We start from the raw sequence: 25829 nt of genomic DNA, 5'->3' as shown, positions 1-25829 counted from the left end.
CAAAACCAAACAACTGTATTTTCCAAGGATCCCCTGTAGTTAGGATGATCATTTGGCTTGGGTCTGGTCTCTGTGATGTAAGTAGGAACCAAGGACTGGGGTTGAAGAGAGCTATTACCTTCCTGATTATAGTGGGCTGACGCAGCTGGGGTGGCCATTGACTTTCCCTCTTTGCGGTTTTTTTAAATTAGAGTTTAAACATGGCAGAGGGATGTAGCAGTCATTTTGTGACAGTGAACATGGACGTCTACACTAAGAACAGGGAACAGGAAGCTTGGCTCCTTAAACAGCAATATCAGCCGTAGACTGCTGTTTGGATTTCTTCAGATACTCTTGTCAGGCTTTTTTTGTTACAAACATATGACTACAAACCTGAATGATACACCATTCGTTTTGTTCTGTGTCCACAAAGATATTTTCAGACTTCATGGTATAAAGGTACATTCTTTCACTAACAGTATTGATGAAATCTATGATGTGGTCATCTGATTTTGATGATAAGAAGCAATATATTATAATGGCCATGGGCTACCGAGTTGAAATATACTGATGTGTGACTGCTCTCCTATTTACTGGTAGCTATATAATGTTGGGCAAGTCTCTTAACTTCTCTGAGCCTAATGTCACAGCTCTTGATACACAGTAAATATTTACTATGATAATAATAAGACATAGTCTCTGATGAAATTAAAGAAGCTCTAGACTATGATACTCGATTTTCATCAACATTTGGCTGTCATCTCAAATATTTTGTCTTGACATAAAAAAAACCTTGAAAAGAGCTGTGAAGTCTTTATAAATAAGTTCCTAGTTCCGTATCTCACTTGAAAAATAAGGTATTGTCCTTTGACACCAGGTTGGCTTAATTTACTTAAAGAAGGATAACACCAAGCCTGAGTTGGAAATTCATGTTTTTATTCTTGAAACTCTTAGCCTGCAGTAGTGTTTGTAATTATGCTTATACTTCGCATCAAGGAAAGTTAAACCAGAGAAAGTAACAATTCATGACCATAACACTAGTAATTATTAAAATGTGGATAGTTTTCATGGCTTACAAAGAACTTTCAAACATTTTCTATATATTTTTCTTAGCCATCTATTGATTTAGATATATCCACATAAAGTAATGAGTTTTTTTCTTTTTCAACAACTTTAATGAGTCATATTTATTTGTATGCTCCTTATTTATTCAGTAATATCTCAAACAAATGTCATCTGAAATTTCTGCCTCAATCAAGAAGTATTCTCAGTCTGTTTTCACAGACTGTTAAATATGTAAATAACAATACTCCATTTTGATATATATAACATTTCATGTATATCCATGACAGAGAGTAGAACAGAATGCCTGCTGCTAGTGCAAACCAAAGAGCCTAGACTTTTCCAAAAGAGAGAAGAGTAGTGTTAAGCACTTACACCATCATTGTGACTAAATGCTTTTCCAAACCCTTGGATGAGAAACCTGTAAGATCTAGCTAGAATTAAGAAATAGTACGCTAAGAATAGAAATGCTCCTTAGCCACAAGAATCCCTAATACTTGATCCTTTGTAAATATATTTAAATATCCCATGGCTGATTTTTGTAATTTTGAGAGAATATTTGTATCATTTATTAGGATATAGGGCGGAGATCTTATAGATATTGAGCAGCAAGTTAGCAACCCCAATGCTGCAACGGAAGTAAAACATGAGTACAAAGCATTTGGACAAAGGTCCTGAGAATGTGAAGCAGGCAGAAACACAACAAGAATGAACAGACTAGGGATATGGAGAGGGCTCCTTTTCAAATATAATAGTACCTTATTAGAAAGTATAGAGTAACTCAGGGTACTTGGATCTAGGAAGATCAGGGCTAAATAATAGCCTGAATAACCATGAAGTGTTGAGAAACTTGAAAGAATCTGAGCATCATCCTGACTTACCAAATTCAGGAATAAGGCAGATAGAATTACATTCTGATGAAAATCTGGAAGAAGCCTGTTACTCTCATTCCTTGTGGCAGAAGATACAGCACCTTCGGTTGGGTGTGCATTAAGACCATTTGGGATGAAGGCAACAGTCAAAACACGGTGAGGAATAACATGTATGTCCCACTTAGACTGTAGCAGTAGCCTCTGAATAGGACTTTTGGTCTCTAATCTCCCTTACAAATGCACCTTAAGTATACCTTTAGAATTAATATCTGTTCCTGTTGGTGACTTCTTCAAGTATCTTCAAAGCCCATGGTTATAATGAGGAACAGCCTAGATTTTTAACTGAGTGATTCAAGCCCTCTGTAACCTAGTCCCAGCCAACTTGTCCATTCTTATCTCCTAATATGTGTCCTGATGTGCTATATATTTAATTTCTCCTACAACTTTGCTTAAGCTCTTCCTCTACCTGGCATGTCCTCCACCTTATGTGTTATTCTATAAAGTATTCCTAGGTTTCTCCAAGCCAAATGAATATTTCCCTCCTAATGCTTCCTTTGCAAGGCTAAGTTTTATTATATCGGTTAATAGAGCTTATTTTGTAAGAGCATCACTTATGTACCTGTGTTTCCCTAATTCAATGATAAACTCCGAGATTGGAAGGATTTAGCCTGCTTGCCCCCTTCCTTCCATTCCTTTGTTTCCTTTCATCCTCTCTTCTCTTTTCATGTCTCCCTCCCTTTCTCCCTTTCTGCCTCCATTAGCTCAGCCCTTCGTTTCATTGCTATTCATTTGACTGCTTCTCTGGAAACTTTTTTCTTTTAATGTTGCAGAACCAGACGCCAGAGTTACAGCTCATCAGCTTCACAGACATACCGGGCATGCAGTTCTGAGTTGCAGAAAAGAGAGAGCTACTAAACATCCCCTGAGATTACAAAATCTGTTCAGATATACAAGAAGACTCCTATACAGACACACTTTGTTTAAGAAAAAAGCCCAGGAAAGTTATTTGATGCTGAAACATACTTTTTAGTTATTTGCTCATCACTGAGTTATTAAAAAAAATCACAGTACTTTAAAGTTGAAAGTAATCTCTGAGAGGATATAATCTAGCTTCTTAATTTTGAGGATGAGAAAATTAAAAGCCAGTGTAGTGATTAACTAAGTTTATGCAACTTGTTAGTATTCAGGTCTTTCTATTTCTTTCCATTAAAAACATGTGTTAACTATAATTTCATGTTTGACGGGATACCAGGCAAGTATATGTAGAACTTAAGTCATTTCTTTTTAAAATGTTCAGTTTTAAGTATATATTTTAAAATAAAGATTTTCTTCATTTTCTGAAAATTTTTAAACTCTACCTAAAATGATACGTATAATCAGAATACCAAAACTGTATAAAAATAACAATACAACACTACTTATAACTATAATTGGATAGATCTTAAACAAAACTTTAAAATAATAGAAAACAGTAGCTTGCAAACTACTGAAAAGATAAATATGTTTTATGTCCTATTGGAATAATCCCTTTACATTCCGTTTAAAATCAGGTCATCTTTTGGGGTGCAGCAGAAAATGGCAATGGGCTTAAGAGGTAAGATGTTCTTATCTGCCTGGACCTTGAAGCCTGGTAGCTCTGCTGGGAGTATGCCTGGTCATGAAAATGACTTGCAAGGGGCCAATCTGAAAATAACAGCCATTTCGTTTTTAGTCGGGAAGCTGTACTGAACTAATGCATTTTTGTTCACCTATAAGAATGAAGTTCAACTGTAAGGTTTTCCTATTACCCTGTGTCACATGTGTAATAAATAACAAAAATAACAATTACTGGGAGCCCCCATGTGCCAAGCCAACTTCTGTACCCTTTTCCATACACTATTTCTACCCTTGAAGTTATCACCAGCAAAAAGTTCTTTCTCTTATAGGACAGCTCTATTATTTTCAGACTGAAGTATTATTTTGCCATCTTCAAAACTGATGAATAGAAGTAATCAAAATTCCATACTTAGGAAAACATCAGTACATTTATTTTGCTAACAAATAATATCCTTCCAACTGAAGGAAAATTACAACTAATTTTTTATGTTTATGAACAAGCTGTTACATAATAAAGCCATAGACATGTTCAAATTAGAATTAGCCAAACTAAATTGAAGTTATGGGTGTCGATAGCTCCACGTTCCCTTAGTTGACTGCCTAACTGACTAAAGGTACCAAATGAGTGTCAAATTGAGTGTCAGTTCAAACCTAGCTGTCAAATATTTCATGTGAGGTAATAAGCAAAAATATTATACATATGAAGTTATTCTCTAAATAATATTGTCATAAATTAATTAAAAAATACAGATTCAATCATTTGTGAGAATATATCTACTAGAGTCTGACACTCATCAGAGATTACTGAATCAATTAGATGAAGGTACTGAATTATAAACTCTCTACTTCAAACCTAATTTAAAATATTAGGCCATGAAATGAAATGATTTTATTAATTAATAATGAGGTTACCTAAAAACCAAATGTTAATACACAGTGTTTTTCAAAGCAGCCTTCAAAGTACCATGTGGCACTTTATAGATTACAAGATCCCTCAATTTTTACACATAAAAAATCTGGGTTGTAAAGAATTATTGGGAAGTTTATCCAAGTCTTATCACTTAAGTGGTAGAATAAAAATTAGAGCCCAAATCTTCTAATTTTTCTGAGTATTGTTCTTACTATGATTAGGCATAAAGCAATAATTAAATGCCCATTAGAAAGTTTGTTTCAGACTCTCCTGCAAAAAACTACCCAATAACTTCTCCCAAAGTGCATAACTTGTCCTTGCCTTGGTACAAAATACTTGACATTCGCCTCCTCTAAAGCTTTTCCCAAACACATGCCATCCCTGACACTCTAGCTTTCTCTCAGCGTTGATGTCCATATTCATTCATACAAAAATATTCCATTGAGTGCTTATTATAGAAAAAGCAAAGGCTTGCCATTAGAGAGACTACCAAAATGAAAAAATATAGTTCTCACTCTCAGGATGATAAAAAAAAGAAAATATTTATCACATAAGCCAGAATATATGTATTTTAGGAGGGGATAAATGCCATGGTTGGCTCAGAAGATATATATGTTTTCACAACTCTGTTGTTTTGAATATTCTTATTCTTGTAATTTTGTACATGTGAATACCTAATCTCCCAGATTATATGGAATTTGAGTTGAAAATAATGTTTCTGCTTATTTATCACATTTTCTTCTTTCTTTATTTCCCATATCCTCCTTGATTTCATAAAACAAGATCTCTCTCCTCTTCCCTGTAAGGTATTCTAGTTGCTAACAAGCCAGCAGCTCCGGAGGCTTGATGAAACCAGAGGTAAATGAATGAGTTTCACTTTTTCTGGAGGTAGAAGAAAATGTTTCCTCCGCGTATTCTTGGGCAATATAGAAAACGACATTATGCTCTTGGCAAGAACAGCTATCATCCATAGATTGGCCCTTTTAGCAGCAGGGAGCTGAATACAAGCTACTTAAAATTCTTCTGTCAGTTTTTAGCAACATTATATTTATTAAAAAGGGAGAAATTATAATCTTTTCTGTAACTTTACAGTATTCTATAACTTATAAAGGGCTTTCCTGGTCACCTCAAATCATTTCTTCATAATTAAAAATACCCTCTTCATACTTCTTGGCCTGACATGTGGTTGTACAATAATAGGTGGCAATTACCAAATACATGTAAAGAAAAAGGCCCATGGCCTGAACGTCAGAATAAAATTATGGTCAAGAAAACCATATTTAAATTAAATGCGGTTTTTTCACTAAGCAAAATAATTTAAAAACTGAACTCGCAAACACAAAAAATATTTCATTTCCTAGGATATGACAATGTAGTTGGAGAAAGAGAAAAAGTAACACAATTTTAAACAGTTATAAAGTTTGAAATGAAACAGTTATAGTTACTTGTTTCAAAAAAATCTATTGATATTATAATCAAATATACTTTTATAAGGCAGCAAAAGTTATTTTAAAAGACCATTGTTTTTTAGAAACATGTTATAGTTGAAATGTGTATCCCCCAAATTCATATATTATAGTCTGAATTCCTCGTACCTCATAATGTAACTGTACCTACAGATAGGGCATTTAAACAAGTAATTAAGGTAAAATGAGGCCATATGCGGGGGGTGGGGGTTCTAAGGCAATTCACAGAGAAATGACCTTGTGAACACACAGCAAGAAGGTAGCCTTCTATAGCCAAGGGGAGCGGTCTCAGAATAAAACCAAACCTGACAACATTTTGATCTCGAACCCCAAGCCTCCAAAACTATGAAAAAATTAATTTCTTTTGTTTAAGCTATCTAGTCTGTGGCATCTGGTTATGCCAGTCTTAGCAAACTAATACAAGATGTTGGGGAAAAAAAGGAACCTAAAGTTGGAAACTTTATAATTCAAAGATTACTCACACATAAAAATATCAGATTCTAAAATTCCACTAGAATTATTTACCATCAAGATTTTAACTATGAATTTTCTACATAAAGTGAAGTATATTTGTATTTATGAGACAAGGAAGAAATGAATAGTTATTGCTTCCATGAGCTAAAAAATGGAGAAGAGAAATTCTCCTTTGCCTCAAACCTCTAGGGTGTGTGTGTGTGTGTGTGTGTGTGTGTGTGTGTGTTGCCTCAAATCTCTAGAGTGTGTGTGTGTGTGTGTGTGTGTGTGTGTGTAGAGATAAATTTACATGCAAAATAATTTTATTCTCTGTCTTTAAATTAAAGTTGAAGTGCATCCAGTTTGCGAGGGAGTAGAAATGGCAAGAAAAATAATTTTAGATAAAGATTTGCTAAACTGGTAAAAATAATACAACGCTAGTCAATTTTTAGACCTTTAAAATTATTAATCTTTATACTTTTGTTCCCTTTCCACCCATATATTTTTAGGATTACCTGTTAGATATGCTTAGCTGTACTTAGTAGATTGTTGACAGCAACAAATACAGACAGACCTGAGCCCTCAATGGCTTTGTTATGAGAAAATTACCTGTTGGAAATGATTCTTCTTTCTCTTCTTCTTCCCTATCATCATCATCATCATCATCATCATCATCATCATCATCACCACCATCACCATCACCACCACTGCCATCATCATATCACAGCTAACAGTTATGTATTCCTTACTACATCCCATACTCTGTTTAAGAGCTATACATATATACACAGATTTAATCTTGAAAACAATCCTATGAGGTAGGTCCTGTATTATTAGCACATCTTCCAGAATAAGAAACCTAGGCACAAGGATGTTAAGTAACATGTCCAAGGCCATTCAAATATTGACAGGTAGGATTTGAACCCAGGCAGTTTTGTTTTAGAGTCCATAATTTTAATACTACTCTGCAGTCTATATTTAATCATAGTCACTAAAGACAAATTGAAGAATGACTAACAAAACTAGCTATATATCTCTATTACTGTAATCAAGACTTCAAAAGTTGTGCTCTGTGAACATGGCTGCTACTGTGGTTATGAATAACACACACCAACAGCAAGAAGGTATACTTCCGACGGCCCTTTTTCCCATGATGATACATTGATCACCCCTTCCTTTATGTATCTCAAAGATAAAGAAGAGATTACATAAATGTATACAGAAAAAGTTTTGGCTAGTTTTAAATTCTATTTGGTGGATGTAATATAATACAAATGAGAAATCTGCCTTCACTGACATGAATAAGACACTATGAAAGAGGGAAAAGAGAATATAAAGGCTTTTAAACTATGATTTTATCTAGTTCCTTTTCATTTTAATTTCCAACTCTCTTTTCATTAGGCTTATACAGCCATTTGTCAATTTTGTAGGTGAGACTGATGTTATTTCAATCAGGCCTTGATAAGATTACCACTAATATCTCTTATGCTTTCGGGGCCGTATCATATACGGTTGCTCTTACTTACTAGCTTAATAATCTATATTTTAAAAGCTAGTTTTATCTCTCTTTGTAAATATACTTGATAAAGGAACAACCAGAGACTGACTGAAGAAAAGTATACAGCAGGTAACTAATAAAAGGTTTGGAGGCTGTCTGACTCCGAAACAAGCAGCTAGACAGTCCAGAAGGGTATGGCCTGGTTTGGGGTCAGGAAGCAATCTAAAGTATGTAGTACTCAGACAGAAGGCGTCCTCAACTGGGGAAGGAGGGAGAGAATATTAAGAAGTGACAACAGCACTCACAGTGACTTTCTCAGAACCTTGGTGGCAAAGTTCTGGGTAATGTGACTTGTCTCTTTTCCTTCCTGTGCTCCCATATGAGTAACTTCCCTTAATTCCAGAAGTTTCTCTTGGGATTTTGCTACAGATCTTGAAGCTACCTGACTGCAGGGTTATAAAGAAATGAAGACAACACAGAAGAATAGAAGGGGAGAGAAGGGTATGTTTCACTGAAGAAATCCAGGTCCAGCCACTGGCATTCTTGCCATGGTATCTTCATCAGTAACTGGTAAGATTTCTTGACTCGGCCAGGGATGGAGGCCACAGGTAGGCAGTCTTAATTCTGATTTTTATTTTTATTTTTTTATTTTTTTTTTAAATGTTTTATTTATTTTTGATACAGAGAGAGACAGAGCATGAAAGGGGGAGGGGCAGAGAGAGAAGGAGACACAGAACTGGAAGCAGCTCCAGGCTCTGAGCTAGCCGTCGGCACAGAGCCCGATGCGGGGCTCGAACCCACGAACGTGAGATCTGACCTGAGCCGAAGTCGGAGGTTTAACCGACTGAGCCACCCAGGCGCCCCTTAATTCTGATTTTTAAAAGTGAAACCATTCTATCAGATATTTGGCTGGACGAAGCCTATCAGAGTTTCTTGAAAATCTGAATCCTACCTCTGTCTACGAAAAAATAAACTGCTTCTTCCAAGAAAGGAAGCTTCATTACTTTTTCTGGGATATTTTAACTTCCTCCTTGGGGGCCTTGCAGAGTAGAGACTGAGTTACTGAGATCACTCCTGTTGGAATTTTCCTGCTCTATTCGTCAGAGGCTCCCACCTCACCACCACCAGCACAGCAGGATCTGTTCTGGATGTTTCAGTGGCGACCCCTCCGGTGGGCACAAAGCCTTCTGCCTCAACCGTTCCGTTGCTGGGCTGTGTTATACGGGGCCAGCAACTTCACTTTTCTGCTTAGGCCAAAAAAATTTTTTTCCCAAGCATTTTATTTCAATCATTGCTACAAAATTAAAACCTCCATTTCTTCACTTCTCTTAAATGTATCTATTTTCAAGCATCTTCTTAGTAATTTGTACAAGCCCGCCTATCCACATTTACAGTGTTACTTTTTATAAATGTAGTCTTTCCGTGTTCAGATATCACTATATGTATGTCACCACTATTGAGGAGCACTTCCTGTGAAACGCCCAGGCCTACGTGTGTGCCTGTTCACTGCCTTCCGAGAGCCAGACTCATTTCACATCAACCTTGATAATGTAATTTCTTCATTTCAGCAATTTAGTTTATAATTTCTCATCAAACATCATGTTCCAGCCTCTTGTTTTTTTCTAATTTCCATATCCCTGAAGATTCATACATTATTTTCCCCTAAATTGGATTTTTCCTTTTAGATTTCTGATGTTTGAATTCTCTGAGAATAAAAGGAACATTCAATGAGCTCTGGTTGCCCTAAAATCCTTTTCATTAGCTCGATTATTTCTTGACCATTGCTTTCTGACCTTGTCATAGTAATTTCTCATGCCCATGATCCCACTGGCTGCTGTTATCGCAAAAATAAAACCAAATATAATGTACACCACTTATTCAGCATTTCACTAAATGCTAAGCCATTTCTAAACATCATCTCATTTCATCCTAATCATGACCCTCTGAAATAGATCCCAAAGCCTGGTTTAACAGGGAAAGAAGCTGAGAAAAAGGGGTTAACCTACCCAATGGCACCCAAGGGGAGTCTGCTGGAGGCCAGGCAAAATTCTCACCTACGATGCTACACTCACGGACCCCTGTCGCATTTTGAGGACACTGGAGTCTCTAAGACAAACATCCAACTTATAAACCACCCATATGTGGCCACTCCTGACCCGCCCCAATCTGTTTCCCTTTTCTGGTGTCACTATTGCCTATGTCTTGAAAGTCTATTTAAAACTCTTAAGGCTGACTCTGAATGTGTATTCTCAGCATAGAGAAGAGATAAAGTCTAATAAAGGGTACAGTTTAGTTAACAGTGGTGACTTATTTGTCAAAAACACTTTGTTTTTAACTGAGGTTTTTTTTGTTTTTTGTTTTTTGTTTTTTACATTGGTATTGCCCACAATTTAATCAATGTGAGTGTTAGGTGTACGTAAACATTTTTTAAAAATGACACTATTTCTGCCTTGTGTTATTCATATTATAACGTAAATTACTTTAGTTGGATTGCTTTCCTCATGATAGGTCTCTTTGAAATTGGTGAATGGGTCCTTAAAGGACAAAAATCCTGGGAACAACTGACAAGTACTAGGATCAGGTGTGTAAAATGAATGGCGAAAAACTCTTCTCCTTTCTACATTGTCCTCTGCTCCCAGAACTCTAACCCAATCTTTAGATTAAGGGTTAAATGGATTAATATAGACCTCTGGCCCACATTTGAAAAGTTCTGGGCACTACTTAATGTTAGGGAGAGAAATAAAACAAAATTATAATACTATTTTATATACAGCACTTATGTTATAAAAATAAGATATTTTTGTGAAAACATTACTATCATTAAAAAAGAGCATTATTTCTCCAAAGTTGAGCTCCAAATAAATACTGTGCTAGTGAACTGCACAGCATTCTCTATTGAAGTGTTAGGGAATGCCCTTTTAAAAAATATCTTCTGGGATCATTTAAAAATAATAACTATGGCTAGTTAAAAACATAAACATATATTTAAATAAACATTATCAAATTATCCATACAAATTTTCATATATATATTGTTTGACATTCAATTATTGTTAATTATGTTAATTAGTAATTACATAACTCACAGAAGGGTAGTATGGGTAGGGTCTACGCCAAATCATATTCTGCACTGTCACACTGTTAAACTTAATAGACAAATCACCTTTTCTCTGAACCAAAGAAGAGTGGAGAATATTGGTTTTGTAGAAAAAAAATTAAAGTTGATCTTTACATTTCTGCTGGGAGTAGAATAGATGAATTAAACTGGGTTAGAGAGAATGCAGTAGACATGAGAAGTACACTGGCTACATAGTTAAATTCTATTTTTAGGGAAAATCCCCTGAGAAATCATCCACTGATTAAACAGGAATCATGTCTGCACATGCCTTTTACTGCTCTTATTAAATATAAATCTTCTGTCCTCAAATTTCCTAGTATGCTTAAAATATTCTTAGATAGACAGGAGCTTAATAGCTATTCTCTACAGATTTTTTCAAAGTGAGTTACTAAGGAGATTTTTAAAAATCTAGTATGAATTGTTGACAACTATCTGCGCAAAAACCTTGAAAACTTCAGAGGGCAATGCCCTTTAAAATGTGGCATGTGTAATTAAAAAGACACTTCACTAACATAAAACTAGAGCCCAGCAAAGTTTCTTAATAGCTTCACTGAAATTTCAAGAATATAGCTCAGAAGTATAGCATCTGCTCTATATGTCTGAGGTTTCGACATTGATTTTAGCTTTCTTAAATTCGAGAATAGGTTATCTATGAATAATACTTTCCATGAGTCAGTGGCCATGTGCACTTAGGTAGATTAGTTAACCTTTCTATATCTTAGTTCTGTCATCTGTTAAATTGTTTTTGTCAAGAATTAGATCTAATGTATTAAAGCACATAGCTCAAGAATGAGGCTTACATTAATAGTTATCAAATAAGGAAGAAAAGAATAAGAATATGAGCTATATTTATATTTGTTTATAAATAATTAAAAAGAATGATACTGTCAAAAATTTTAACCTAAGAAACTATTAGTATGAAAATTAATAATAGCTATATTTACTCTTGACTGAAAAGTATCTTCTACTATTTTTTTTTTTTGATCCCTGACAGTGTAAGAGCAAGTTAGGGATGATGGGGAAATAGATGATGCATAAGAGATAGCTGCACATCAGTCAATAATTTGTGGTGTAATGAAATAGAATTGTGTTTTGAACCCTTAAAAATTGTACTTTAATGGCTTAAATACCTTTTTAGTTAAGCGGAATGCATAACTTCAGTAAAAGAAAACATAATGATAAGTATTTAATATTCAAGTGATAGGATATTATAAACTCCGAGGACCTTGTAAAGGTGTCAGATCATCTTTTCTCGAAACAAGGTCTCCATTTTTAATGACATCATTCATTGTGGCTTTTATTAGTGGCTAAGACCCTAATAAAGGAAGTCAACTTACTCAGTTACCCAGAAGTAAAGTTTACAAGCAGCTCACCTTAGAGCAGTAGTCCTCAAAGTTTGGTCTACATCAGAATCTCCTGGTAGGTTTGTTAAAATACAGGGACCCCACCCCCCAAATTCTGATTAAGTAGGTGGGCTAAAAAACTGCACTCCTAGAAGCCCTCAGACGATGATGGCACTGGTTCTAGGACTGCACTTGCAAAATCACTTCCTGATGGAGTACCTTCGAGAATGTAGTGCTTAATATAATTAGCTCTTTCCCAAGACTGAGATTTTTTCTAACAACATAATTGATAACAAAGTTATAAAACTTTGAAGATTCAAGAATTCATGTATTTATGAATTGGAATGGAATCACAACTTGAAAAAACCCTGGAGCCATGCCTCTTGTATTCCATGGTCCCTCCTCCTGCAAACTTTTGTCAGGTACCTATAACAAGAATCATTGGTATCGTTTCTAAGGAATTTGTTTTTATTATATAAACAATGTAAATTATACAGCTGATCCCCTTTCCCTTTCCGCCTGTGCTGCTTTCCAGGAAGCTCACAGTCACGATACACGGTTCACATGCAGCAGTTATACTGGGTCCCACACTATTTATTTTGTTCACAAACTTTACTTGTAGTATTACTCTGTTTTGCCTTGACTTCATTATCCCTTGACACTTATCCATCTCTCTACTGACAGTATTATTGAGAGTAGTCTATGTATTTTAAAAAATCATCTATATTCTTTCCTAAAGTACACGGGAGAAAAACAAATAAATTGGTATTCATTGAAGACATGTTTCGAGAAATTTTAATAACTTGTTTTATAGGACTATATGGCTTGGTCTTTGGATTATATAAAATGAATAAATGAGAGATTAGAGTAGAAAAAATGCCACGAAAGACCAGGTGCCTCTATTTAGCCCTAAGATGAAATACAACAAAGTCTGGGAAGACACAGGTACCATTTCTGACATCAAGTTCAAAAGATTAGGAATGCACCTGAAGTAGTGTATCACTACAAAACGATTTCCTATGACATCCACTGAACCTATTTGAAGTTATTAATATTTTTATTTTAGAAAAAATTCTAGAAGTTTAGGGCCTGCTGAGTAAAGGCAAGGCTGTTTTTATTTGTTTTGAATTGAATATACCTTTCTCTGGCGTTAGGCCTAAGTCATTTCCAGCACACCAGAATTCCGTGACGAACAATTCTACATTCACTTTGTGAATAATTTGAGGAAGAGATTGGTGGCTTGGAGGATGGTGCTGGTGTAGGAATCTCTGCCTCTTCTAGGTCATGCTAGAAACTAGACACCTGTGCTACCCACCCCGTTTGCACATCCACCCTAGCCAGTTATGGTTTACGTAATAAGTCTTGACTTTACCAAACAATGGAATAAAATGGAGAGAAACTGAAGGTTAAGTAAGTAAGGATAAAATGGACCCTTATCAGTGTATAAAAATCCAAACTGCTCTTCTCTAACACACAGATATATATATATAGACTGCAATGATTACATTACCAAGTCACAGAACATATGATAAAATGTCGTAAGTTTTGTTATTCTTGTTTTCCTATTAAATAGGTACAGCAGAGAAAAGTCTTTTCATGACTTTGACCAGAAATGACATCATGCACCTGAAAATGTTTTGAAAATATAAAGGCCGTGAAGGAGGAGAGTCTTCCCTGGTCGATCTCATACTTCAACTTATTCCCAAAAAGTAGCTCAAAAAGATTCTCAATAAAAAACCTTTTGAACTCCTTACAACAGCTCATGAGTATGTACTTTGTTCTAGTAACTCAGCAATAAACCAGATTCAACTAAAATACTATGAAATTGAAAAGAAATTCCTAGGTATGGGAAAACAAGAGCTATTCTTCCTAAACAATTTTGAAGGTGTTAGGGCCTTTCAGATTTTATAAAATAAAAAATTCTAAAAAAATAGTTCTTCATATCATTTAAGATTTTCATTTCTTTAATCTCCTATATTATATAATGATATTTTTGATAAGATAATTACTATCCCTATAAGTTGCAATGTAAACACATTATAAATTTTAGCATTTAATAATAATCATGGGGCCATTGCATTATATGTTTGTGTCTAACTAATCTGCATCCAGAAGTTGAAGAGAATCTAACGGTTTCATATGATTAATTTATTATTTTACAACTTTTAAAAAGAAAAATGTCTTGCCTTTGAATGGTAATCTTGCTCCAGTCTGGGATCTGATCCGGCTACCTGTTTGTATTTGTTAATTTTCATTTGGCGATTTCTCTCCTCTATATCCATAGCACCTATCGAGTAGAAAAAAACCCATAAAATTAATGTTCAGTTCTTATTTCTGAGCCCCACTTACAGGATGTATAATAGAAGAAATGCTAGGTTGATATATTTCTTTCATTCAAGGTAGTACGTACAAATTAAATGTCATATATTATTTCTTGAATTTATTTAAAGTATTCAATTTGGGGAATAAAAGCATGATGACTAAATATGTAAAAAAAAAGTTTTAACCTGAATAAAAATGTAAATGAATTTTAACAGAACAACCAATCTCAACTAGGGAGAAACACTTTCTGGTAAATGTACGCCCAGGAGAATATATTTGACAGCACATAAACTCGACAACAGTAATACTGTAAAAGCTTTAGCTTATAATTCATCAGGATTTGCTTTATTTACAGAAAAATAGTTGTAAGTCTAATTGGTTTCAAATACAATTTTACAGCTGTGTTTAGAAACCATTATCATAAAACTAGCACATGTGTTAAAGCAGGCTGCCCAGGCTTACATATGGATCTTTTGAACTTGAATTTTCCAGAATTAGGACCAAGAAAGAAGCACTTGGAATAATACTCCTGAGAACATACCAAGCCAGTAAAGACACTGAAATCATTTCAGGAAACAAACAAAACACAACATGGAAGGAGGAGAGAAAATGAGATGGAAGCCTATTATAAAATAAGATTAACACTCTCTATAACAGGTCCTACCTATAAACACATCAATTATAGACATCAAGAGGGTCTTTAAAAACTTTGCTTAGAACAAGAACTAAATTCAGTCAAATCTTAGCAAACATGAAAAATGTTTTTAAGGTGTATTTATATCTTATATTAAAGAAATTTTATAGGAAAATACCATTTCTTATAAATATGCATAAATGAAAAACAAAATCTCAATTGTATACTACAAATCTACACACTGGGAAAGATAATCACATCTTACTGGGCTCAAATGGGCATCTACAACAAAATGTCATGTAAATTCTTACTGACTGTGGGTAGAAATATAAACATACACATATATGCCGTTTGCTTAACATCATAACTTTTTAGAAACTGCAGTAAAGTGTGTCCATTCATAAAATAAGTATTTTTGTAGTCATCCTGAAACAAATCTCATTGTATATCAGATAATTCTTGTTAGTAACAAATTCTAAATAAAAAATCTACCAATTAAAACAAGATTAAAAAAAGGAAAAATTCCAAAAAGGAGTAAGAAAATCTTGAATAAAAGAATGTATCTTGAATTAAGGAGTCTATATTCCACAACCTCTACATATAACTGCAAATTTAAGTCAACTATTCACTAAAGTGAGCCAAATTGTTCTTGTTAAGAGTTTTGTTTTAATAATGATTGGATTGGCTAATTATGTGCTAAATTATAAAATAGGGAGAAGTAACATGTTAATATAAATTGAATGAAACATAAAATCAAGTGAATGCCTCCATGATATGAATGTGAAATACAGTCAAGTATAAATGTCTACTTGTCCATTAAAATACAGCTCTGGGATTGTTTGGACCTCCAAAGATATTCTCAGGAAAATATATTTATATTCTTCAAGGGCAATGGAACAAAAACACCATCCCTGAATCAAAAAATTATGTGTACTTAAAGAATATTAACTAAATTGAATGGGAAGTTCTTTAAAAAAGTTTCACTTTGATATCACAGTACAAGACAGTATTTAATATGAATAGCACCAACAAAGAAGTTACAACACATTTTATATATACATACATATAGATATATACACATACATACATATATATGCATTTTCTAATATTGCTTTGCAAAAGTGCCTTTCTCCTTAGCAATGATTTAAAGATTTTGTAGAATCAGGTTTATGGAACATCACTTATATTTAACAGATCATTGAGGGGCCTAAGGAGAATATTAATTTGTATTTGTCTAAGTAAACAAAGATGCAAATAGAGTGATATAACTATTTAAATAGTTATCAATTAAATTCCAATCTCAAACACATCTTTCATCTCTAGACTCAATTATCATCTACAGATAGTCCTTAAATGAAAAAATTCTTTGTTAGAGAATAAGTATTTGCGAGAGAATAATCTCTCAAGTGACTACTTTAGTCGTCACTTATCCAGTCAACAAACTTGGATAAATATATTTTTAGCTTAGAACTTTAAATTCTCCCAGGAGGCTCATCCTTAGGACAAACCAGACATTTCCTCTCTCCAAAACTATTTGGCTCATATGAAGCGTTCCATTCCCTTTCTACATTTTTATCAACCTATTCTCGTAAGGAAAACACTTCACAAACAACATCCTTAGAGAGAGAAGTATCCTACTGGTAAAGAGATCCATTATAGAAAACTGTCTTCTGCTGAAACTTCTCAAATAATTAATAGCAACATAAATAAAGGGTAGCTTTAACAAATCTATGTTCATAAGTACACAGAGATATAATAAATGTAATCTGAATATAAAACAAAATATTATCTAAGACAATTTTTGAAGTTAAAGAAGTATATTATACGTATAGTAGAAACATATCTTTAAAAAAATTAAGTATATTTTGCCAAACTATCAAGGAAAAGAAAAAATTACTTTTGGTTAACTATCGTATTGAATTCTAGTTTACAAGACTTTTCTTGTAAGGAAATACAAAGTTGAAGAGGCACAAAACGAAACAAAAGAAGATTACAGACTATAATGGTGACAGTGACAGAATTCACATATTCCAAATGAACAAAGCTTAAAAGGGCCAAATTCATGTCCTCCCTAAATGCTAAAATCAGCATTTAGGTATGTTCCAAATGAATGCAATAAAGAAAAAGGTATAATCAGTGTATGTAGCTTTTTGCTTATTTCTAGGTGACAATCACACAGGAGAAAGCATGGTTACGTGTGTCTATTTTCTAGTTTCAGTAGGGTAGACTATCAAAACAACTTATTGATACCTTTCACTAGTCAGAGCAATAAGAAGAGAAAATGTTAAAAATGGCTACATAAGATAAAATGAGATAAATAAGACTAAATAAAAATATATATGAGATAAGTGAGAAATGTAATATTGTTACATTATTATTTTCAAAGGTAGAGGAATTTAAAAAATATTGTCCTTGATTTTACTGAATAATTTAACGGTTCTTTCAATATCTGTTAAAAGTGAAAAAACTTATTTTTTGGACTTACAGCCATTGACAGTTATTGACCAAAAAATTGATGATCATTTATAGGAATGTTTTCCAAAGTACCTGATGTACAATGATAAAAAGTAGACTGTTTCAAAATATGACATATTTGGTGCTGTGTATCAAAACACTTTATAACGGCCATATTTTTGAACTTGAAATTTCACTTCCCAGGACTGTTCCCAAAGAAATAAATTAATGATCAGGATAGACAGAGATATCTATTTACTGCCATGTTGTTTGGAAATTGTAAAGGCCTGCGTAAACTCTAAATGTCCGACAATAGGGGTTAGTGAACTGCACTCCTGGTTTATCTATCAGATAAATGCATCCACGAAACAATGCATATGGTGTGTGGGTGCATTCACATATGTAAATATAAAGATATTGCCATTAATAATTATAAAACATGGAAAGGTGATATAGTGCTATAGTTTCTGAACTATAATTTTTAAAACTATATATATTCATAAAAATATATATGCACATAACCTATACAGGACAAAAAGATAGTGGGGATAAATGAAGATTTCTATATCACAATGTTAGCAGTTATCATTGGTTATTGAAATTAAGTGTTATTTTATTTTTGTAGTGATTTGATAAAAATGCTTTGGAAATAAATGTTAAATATTTTTAATGTAAATAAACAGCCATTCATTGCTAAGTTTATCTTAGGGATATATATTTATGTTTTAAATAAAAGCATTCGGGTGTATTGATTGAAAGTGGCATATAATGAGAAATACTGCCAAATATAATAAAGTGCCGACCTCTCCAATTTTAATGAACATTGAAACAAAAAGTGATCCCGGCATGTTTGAAAATTTTCCTTATCAGGTTTTTCAAAAGTGGGACTTAAGAAACTATGCAACAAAATTTTTCCATTGAAAAATTTCTTCATAATCACTTGCCTATAATAAATTTTTATTTCTTATACTAAAACTTTATTATATACTATAAATTCATAAAAAGCACACTTCTGTTAGTTAAATTATTTGTTAAAATAGATTAATGCAGAGAATAACAAACATTGGAACAAGTTAAAATTTAAAAGTATGGAAGCAAATATTGAGATAAAAATGATAAATTACGCACTAAACTATTTCTGCATCAGTACTGGGGCAAATAGAAGCATTTTGCTTTAAAGTGTAAAAACCAATCTTTTCTTCAGTTTTTATTTAAATTCCAGTTAGTTACCATGCAGTGTAATATGACGTTCAGGTGTATAAGATAGTGATTCAACACTTTTGTGCAATGCCCAGTGCTCACGAGAAGCGCACTTCTTAACCCCGTCACCTTCTTCATTACCCCGTCCCTTCTGGTAACCATCAGTTTGTTCTCTATAGTTAGGCTCCTGTTTCTTGGTTTGTCTCTCTTTTCCCCTTGAACACACTTAATCTTAACTGTGCGGCTAAGATACACAAGTTTTGAGGAATATTTATTTCCAAATAAGTCAATTCTGAGGATGTTTCTACTATGGTTACTAGGAGCTGACATGTCGGGAATGAAAGAAAATAAAATTTGATTTGGTTTATAATATGTTTGCTTATAAACTGATCTTTCTTTTGCTCCTCAGAATGTAGGAAAACTGAACTCCACATATGGCTAAGTCAAAGTTGGAATTAACTGAAACATAAAGACCCTAAGAAGACAAAACTGTTGCACTACCTTGAAGCTCACAGGCTTTGAAATTATGTTCTGAACCTTAACAATCTATTGTAGATATCTAGGTTACTTGCTACTGTCTGTATCTGTCTGCTGTCTCTGCCATATTCATTAAATAATACTTCAAAGGAGATGCTATAGCAAATTGTGCAGACTTTTTTCCTCATAGTCAAAAGAAATGGATATTTAGACCTCCTTAGGATAGATGTTGTTAGGAATGACCTAGTGATTCAAGGAAACATGGCATATCTGGTTTTGACATCTAAATTCAGTAAGTAGACTTATTGAGATTTTATCATTCAGAAGACTTGGATTTTAGCACCATTTCAGGTTTCAACATTTAAAATCAGGATATGGTTGGGCTACAAGGGAAGGTCAGGGTTTTGTGCATGGAGAGTGCAGTGCAAATGACCATCACAGGGTTGATGAGGTTTTGCAAATGTCCAGATTTAGGGTGATGACACGTATTTATGCTATACAGGAATGAATTTAAAATCGTAAATTGGGGTGCCTGAGTGGCTCAGTCGGTTAATCATCCGGCTTCGGCTCAGGTCATGATCTCACAGTTTGTGGGTTTGAGCCCCACGTCAGGCTCTGTGCTGACAGCTAGCTTGGAGCCTGGAGCCTGCTTCAGATTCTGTGCCTCCCTCTCTCTCTGACCCTCCCCTGCTCACGCTGTCTCTCTCAGTCTCTCAAAAATAAATAAAAAACATAAAAAAAATTTAAAAAATAAAATCGTAAGTTTTTTTTATGTCTTTATTTTATTTTGAGAAACAGAGAGTGAGTGAGGAGGGGCAGAGATAGAGGGAAACACAGAATCTGAAGCAGACTCCAGGCTCTGAGCTGTCAGCACAGAGCCTGACGCGGGGTTCAAATCTGAACCAAAGTCGGATGCTCAACTGACTGAGCCACCCAGGCACCATGGAATAAATCTAAAATCTTAAAAACAGCACTGGTTTAAAAAATATGAAGAGACAATACTTGGGTTTAAGTGTTCACTTCACAAGCCTTATAAATGTAAGCACTTCATTTAGCTTTCTGTATATAAAATTCATTATCTGTAAAATTAATCATTTTGGACCAGATACTCTCTATGATTCTTTTTGCTATAAAACTATTTGGTTGGTTAATTCCAAGGCCAAATAATGTTTAAGTGTTTGTTCCTTTATATTATCATATTTATTTCATTAATATAAATAGTTTATATTTATATTATACTTAGAAATATATATTTCTGGAATGTATTTCTAGAAATATTATACCTGGTCTAGAAATTGCTATTCTTTCTTCCCTGGTATTGCATTTATTAAAATTTACTTTACTCTGTGTGTGTGTGTGTGTGTGTGTGTGTGTGTGTGTGTGTGTAAGGAGACAGGTCAGAAATGAGATGAAGAAAGACCAGAGGGAAGGAGAAAGACAAGGAAAGGGGAGGGAGGAAAGATGGTGGTCGAGGAGAGAGAGAGAGAGAGAGAGAGAGAGAGATCGATCGATCTAAGAGCAAGCCTGGGAAAGAGAGATAGACACAAATTGTAATAAAAAGTTCACGAAACCAGAGAATTTGCCCAGCAAACAAAATCATCTGGAAGATCTAATCCAGGAGTCTAGGAGGACCTTTCAGCCTAGCTCAAGGGTTACTGTTTTACTGTAGGATTTTCCTCTGCGTACACTGACATGTTCAAGAGAAAACATTAGTAACTTTCTAATGTAGTTATTTTTAACTTGTTAGTTTTAATTCCTGTATCTTTGAAAAACAAGATACATTTTAAAGGATAAACTAAATTTTCAAGTAAAAGTCCCTTGGAAAAGGACTACAATGGTTATTAAAATTGTTTCTAAGAGAAAGGGCAATAACCACTGATAAAAGATCCGAACATAATAGGGCTCCTGGGTGGCTCAGTTGGTTAAGCCTCTGATTCTTTGTTTTGGCCCAAGTTAGGATCTCATGATTCCTGGGATAGAACCCTCCGTGGGGTTCTGGGCTGACAGCATGGCGTCTGCTTAGAATTTTCCTTCCCGCTCTCTCTCTGCCCCTCCCCTACTCGGTCTCTCTCTGCCTCCCTAAAAATAAATATACTTTTTTTTTTCAAAAAAAGGAGACAAACAAGAGTTGGATTCATTGGGTTAATAAACTAATCCCTCTATGTGTTAAGCACTTTGGAATATTATACCTTTTTCCTGATGGATAAAATCTACATTAAAGAAGCAATAACCCACAGAGTAACACACATTATTGCCCCGTGTATATGACTTGGAAATGCTGAGGGGGGCACCTAGGTGGCTCAGTAGGCTAAGGGTCTGATCTTAGTTTTGGCTCAGGCCATGATCTTACAGTTTGTGAGACAGAGCTGCATGTAGGGCCCCGCACTGAGAGCATGAAGTCTGCTTGGGAATCTCTCCCTCCACACATACACACAATGGAATATTTCTCAGCCATAAAAAATAGTGAAATCTTGCCATCTGCAACGACATGGATGGAGCTAGAGAGTATTATGCTAAGCAAAATAAATCAGTCAGAGAAAGACAAATAGCATATGATTTCACTCATATGTGGAATTTACGAGACAGAACAAATTAACATAGTGAGGAAAAAGAGAGAGGCAAATCATAAAGCAGACTCTTAACCATAGAGAACAAACCGATGGTTCCCACTGAGGAGGAGGCTGATGGGTTAAACAGGTGAAAGGGATTAAGGAGTATACTTGTGATGAGCACTGGATGTTGTACGGAAGTACTAAATCACTATACTGTGTACCCGAAACTCTCACTTACACTGTATGTTCACCTCCTGGAATTTAAATAAAAGCTTAAAGAATAAATTGTATTACCTATGGCATTGAAATGATAACATACATATTTTTAAGGTAACAAAGATATTTTACCTTCTTAAGTCAGGCCAACAAAGAGGCAGATAAGGGGTGATAAGTCCTTCAAAGCGGAATTCTTTTGTGAAGTTGAGATTCAAAAAGAATCCAAACACATGTGATCATATCCCCCAAACCATAATGAAAATGATAATGAACTTAGCTTTGTTCCTTCTCCAAGAATAGCAGTATCATAAAGGGGTTATTACCAAATGGAGAGAGGAGTGAAGTAAACACGACCAAATTTCCAAGAGTAAAATAAATGTCAATTGTTACTTATAATATTTCACTTCATATTCCCAATTATGGTATGCATAAAAGTTGTAAAATCCTTACATTTCCTTTCAAGACAACAACATGTGGCCACTAACAAGCAAGCCAAGGAAGGTTAAACCGTGCTTGGAAAATTTAATTGAGTAAAGAAAAAGAAAAATTTTACATTGAAATTTTAAAAAATCATGAAAACCAACGAAACTATGATTGTATATTGCAAATGGACATAAGCTTCCAATGTAAGAACAGATAGAGAAAAGATTAGTAATAATAATCTCCTGTGAATATCCACAGTGATCATCCTAGAAAATGATTATACATTTGAGTTATCAGTTGAGATAAAATGAGGGAAGTTTATGTAGCAGTAGTGTGATTAAAAGGATAAATGTACATATTAATTGTTGTTATATAATTTAGCCATGTTAGTTAAATAAATACTGAAGTTTCATTAAATTCGGATCACCTAAGTTGGGACTCATTATTTACAATAAGAAAAGGAACTATGTAAATACAGGGATTTTAAATAATACTCATGCTTAGATATCAAGCTGTGTGTCTTTTTCCAAAGGTGTTTATGATGATTGTTATTGGTCCAGGGAATGATAATAACTACGTAGAGTAACTGGTGTCCTGCAGTTTGACACTCCCTCAGAATTCAGAGGATGCATTCTACATGTTTCACCCATTGGGACACTTCTTGAAATCTTCTGTTCAACACTGAGAAGAAAGAGGAATAAAAGGTAGGATCGCTCTCTGATAAAGACAGCTGAGGATTCCATGAAAACACCTATCGGAACAGACCAGCCTAAACCAGACACTGGGCTGGATTTCATTCAATGGGATTACCAGTTGCACTGAGGATCCTAAATAAAACTGCTAACTAGAATGTCTGTTGACATTAAGTCTGCCCTTCTGAATTCCTCTCTTCCTCTTCTTTTTCTAGACATGTCACTTTGTTCACTCATGGGGTCCACCACACATGTCACAGCTTCTTGGCTTTACCACTTTGACATCCTCCACCTTGTCACAGGTAGAGACCCCATTTCCTGAGGTTAAGGACATAGATTCTGGCACTGAGCTCAATTGCTTTAAATTCCAGCTTCAAATGGCTGGAATAAGTTATGAATGGATCTATACCTTAAATTTTCAATCCAGAAACTTGAAATAAAAATAGTACTTACAATAGGCCCTAAACTCAAACATGAATTAAAATAATTTATAGCACAGGGACCTAATTATTCAAAATGTTAACCTCATTTTGAAAGGATTTATTAAACCAAAGAAATCTGACTCTGAGAACACAAAGTAAAAATTGGTTTTATCACTGAATCCTAGTTCTACAACTAACACCACATTAAAACTCTACGAATACCTTTATCTGAGCTATTTCTAATACTGAATCTCTCAAGAGTAAAATCTGCAATATGTGGAATTAAGATCCTGGTCATCAATTATTTATCACCACTGCAAGTTTCGTAAGTGGGACCCACTAAATGTAATACAAAACAATGAGTTTCTACATGACTGAGCACTTGTGAGCTATAAAGTAAAAAGACCCCAAAGTAGAGAGCCTTTTATGTGTCTCCAACATGGAGTCAAGTACATGTTATTTGGTTTCTGCTGATTCATGTAGTAAGAACTTCATTTTCTTGGCATTCTCTATTATTTCATGGTGACTTCACTCAAAGAAAAAAATATGAGTACTGTACTTAAGGGAAGTCTGATACTGTGAAACTTAGGTCTCAAAGGTTACCTGTAATGTCATATTTGCCAAATCCAGTAATCATTCTTCAGTGCCATTCTATCAGACCTCACTGCTGCATTTGATAAAATTATTAAACTATCCTTGGTATTTTCTCCAAGTGTTTGGTCTACACTTTTCTGACACTCATTCAGTTCACTCTTTATTAGACTACTTTGTTGGCTTATCTTTCTCAGCCCAAATATATGTATTTCCTAAAGTGCTGTCATTGGCTTTTCTTTTTATTCTATTCCTGAGTAAAGCTAAGTCCAGGGCTTGAACTCCACTTCAATGCTGAAGACTTCTACCTTCAGCTCCTACCTTTTCTGTAAGCTTAACATTCATATTTCTAGTTGGGGGCCCCTGGGTGGCTGAGTCGGTTAGGCATCTGACTCTTAATTTAGGCTCAGATCATGATCTCATGGTTTGTGAGACCGAGTCCTGTGTCAGGCTCAGTGCTGCCACAGACAGAGACTGCTTGGGATTCTCTCCCTCTCTCACTACCCCTCCCCTGCTCGCTCTCTCGCTCTCTCTCTCTCTCTCTCTCTCAAAAAAAATTATAAAGATTCACATTTCTAGTTATCTCCTAGCCATCCCACATGGATAAGCCATCAGTACTCAAAACTCAGCTTGTCCAAAACAGGTAAAAATTCAACATTACTTCTCATACCTGTTCTTCTTCCTTTAGTTATTATCAATGAATATCTAGAATATCCAGAATCTATGTCTTTGTTAATGCCTTGCCTGTTCTTGGAACTCTCAACCCTAAATACTTTCCTTGCTCCTTCTGGGTTTCTTGACCACCACTTAAGACACAGAGCTTAAGACCTTCCATTGTCTGCTAGCTCATCCACTCTACTCCTCTTATTCCTTTGTATTATGAAGATATCGGCCACCCCCATCTATTACCAAGCCTTTTAATCCCTATTTTTGGGGATGACTTGGCTCTTAATTGCTTGGGATGTGTCAGGCCAAATAAAATTTTTCTATTAGTATGTATATTTAGTACTATCAGGGTAATATGTTTTAAAATTCATTTAAATTTTGTGTGTTTTCAGTTATTTTTAAAGCCAGGTTTATGGAAGCATACTGACATAAATGAAAATTCACATTACTTAGGTGCATCTATGACATTTGACAAATGATGCAGTTGTGCAACGTCACCACAATCAAGATAATCTCAGAGTATTTCCATCACTGTAAAAAGTTCTGGTGCCACTTTGCTGTCAATGCTCTCCCTGCCAGCCCAAGGTAACCACTAAGCAGATTTCTGTCCAGCTCTTAATTTTTTTTCAATAATGTTTGTAGACTAAAGTTTTACTGGATCAAGGCATAGAAAAAAATGTGACAACGCTTTTAAAAATGCATGGTTAAAATCCTGTGTTCTAGAACTGAATAATAAGGTTCCTGAACAATTAAGATCTTCACAATAATAATACTTTGCACCTGCCAGGAATTGTGCTAAGAGCTTTGCACGAATTGTGATTATGTCATCTCATCAGTATAATTGTACGTGATAGGACTTTTTTTCACAGTTTTCCTTATTGGAA

At 34.6% G+C, this 25829-nt stretch overlaps 1 protein-coding gene across 1 annotated transcript in view; it reads right to left on the bottom strand.

The window, feature by feature from the left end:
* The window catches only part of RIMS2 (regulating synaptic membrane exocytosis 2), a 497675-nt gene that overhangs the window by 69728 nt on the left and 402118 nt on the right, over nt 1-25829 (bottom strand). The window contains exon 23 of the mRNA XM_029923706.1: nt 14483-14583. Within this exon, the coding sequence (XP_029779566.1) occupies nt 14483-14583 (101 nt within the window). The remainder of the gene's footprint in view (nt 1-14482; nt 14584-25829) is intronic.

Source organism: Suricata suricatta, chromosome 15, assembly GCF_006229205.1.
Source record: "Suricata suricatta isolate VVHF042 chromosome 15, meerkat_22Aug2017_6uvM2_HiC, whole genome shotgun sequence".
NCBI lineage: Eukaryota > Metazoa > Chordata > Mammalia > Carnivora > Herpestidae > Suricata > Suricata suricatta.
The sequence above is the reverse complement of the archived record's forward strand: the minus strand, read 5'-3'. Positions and strand labels throughout refer to the sequence as shown.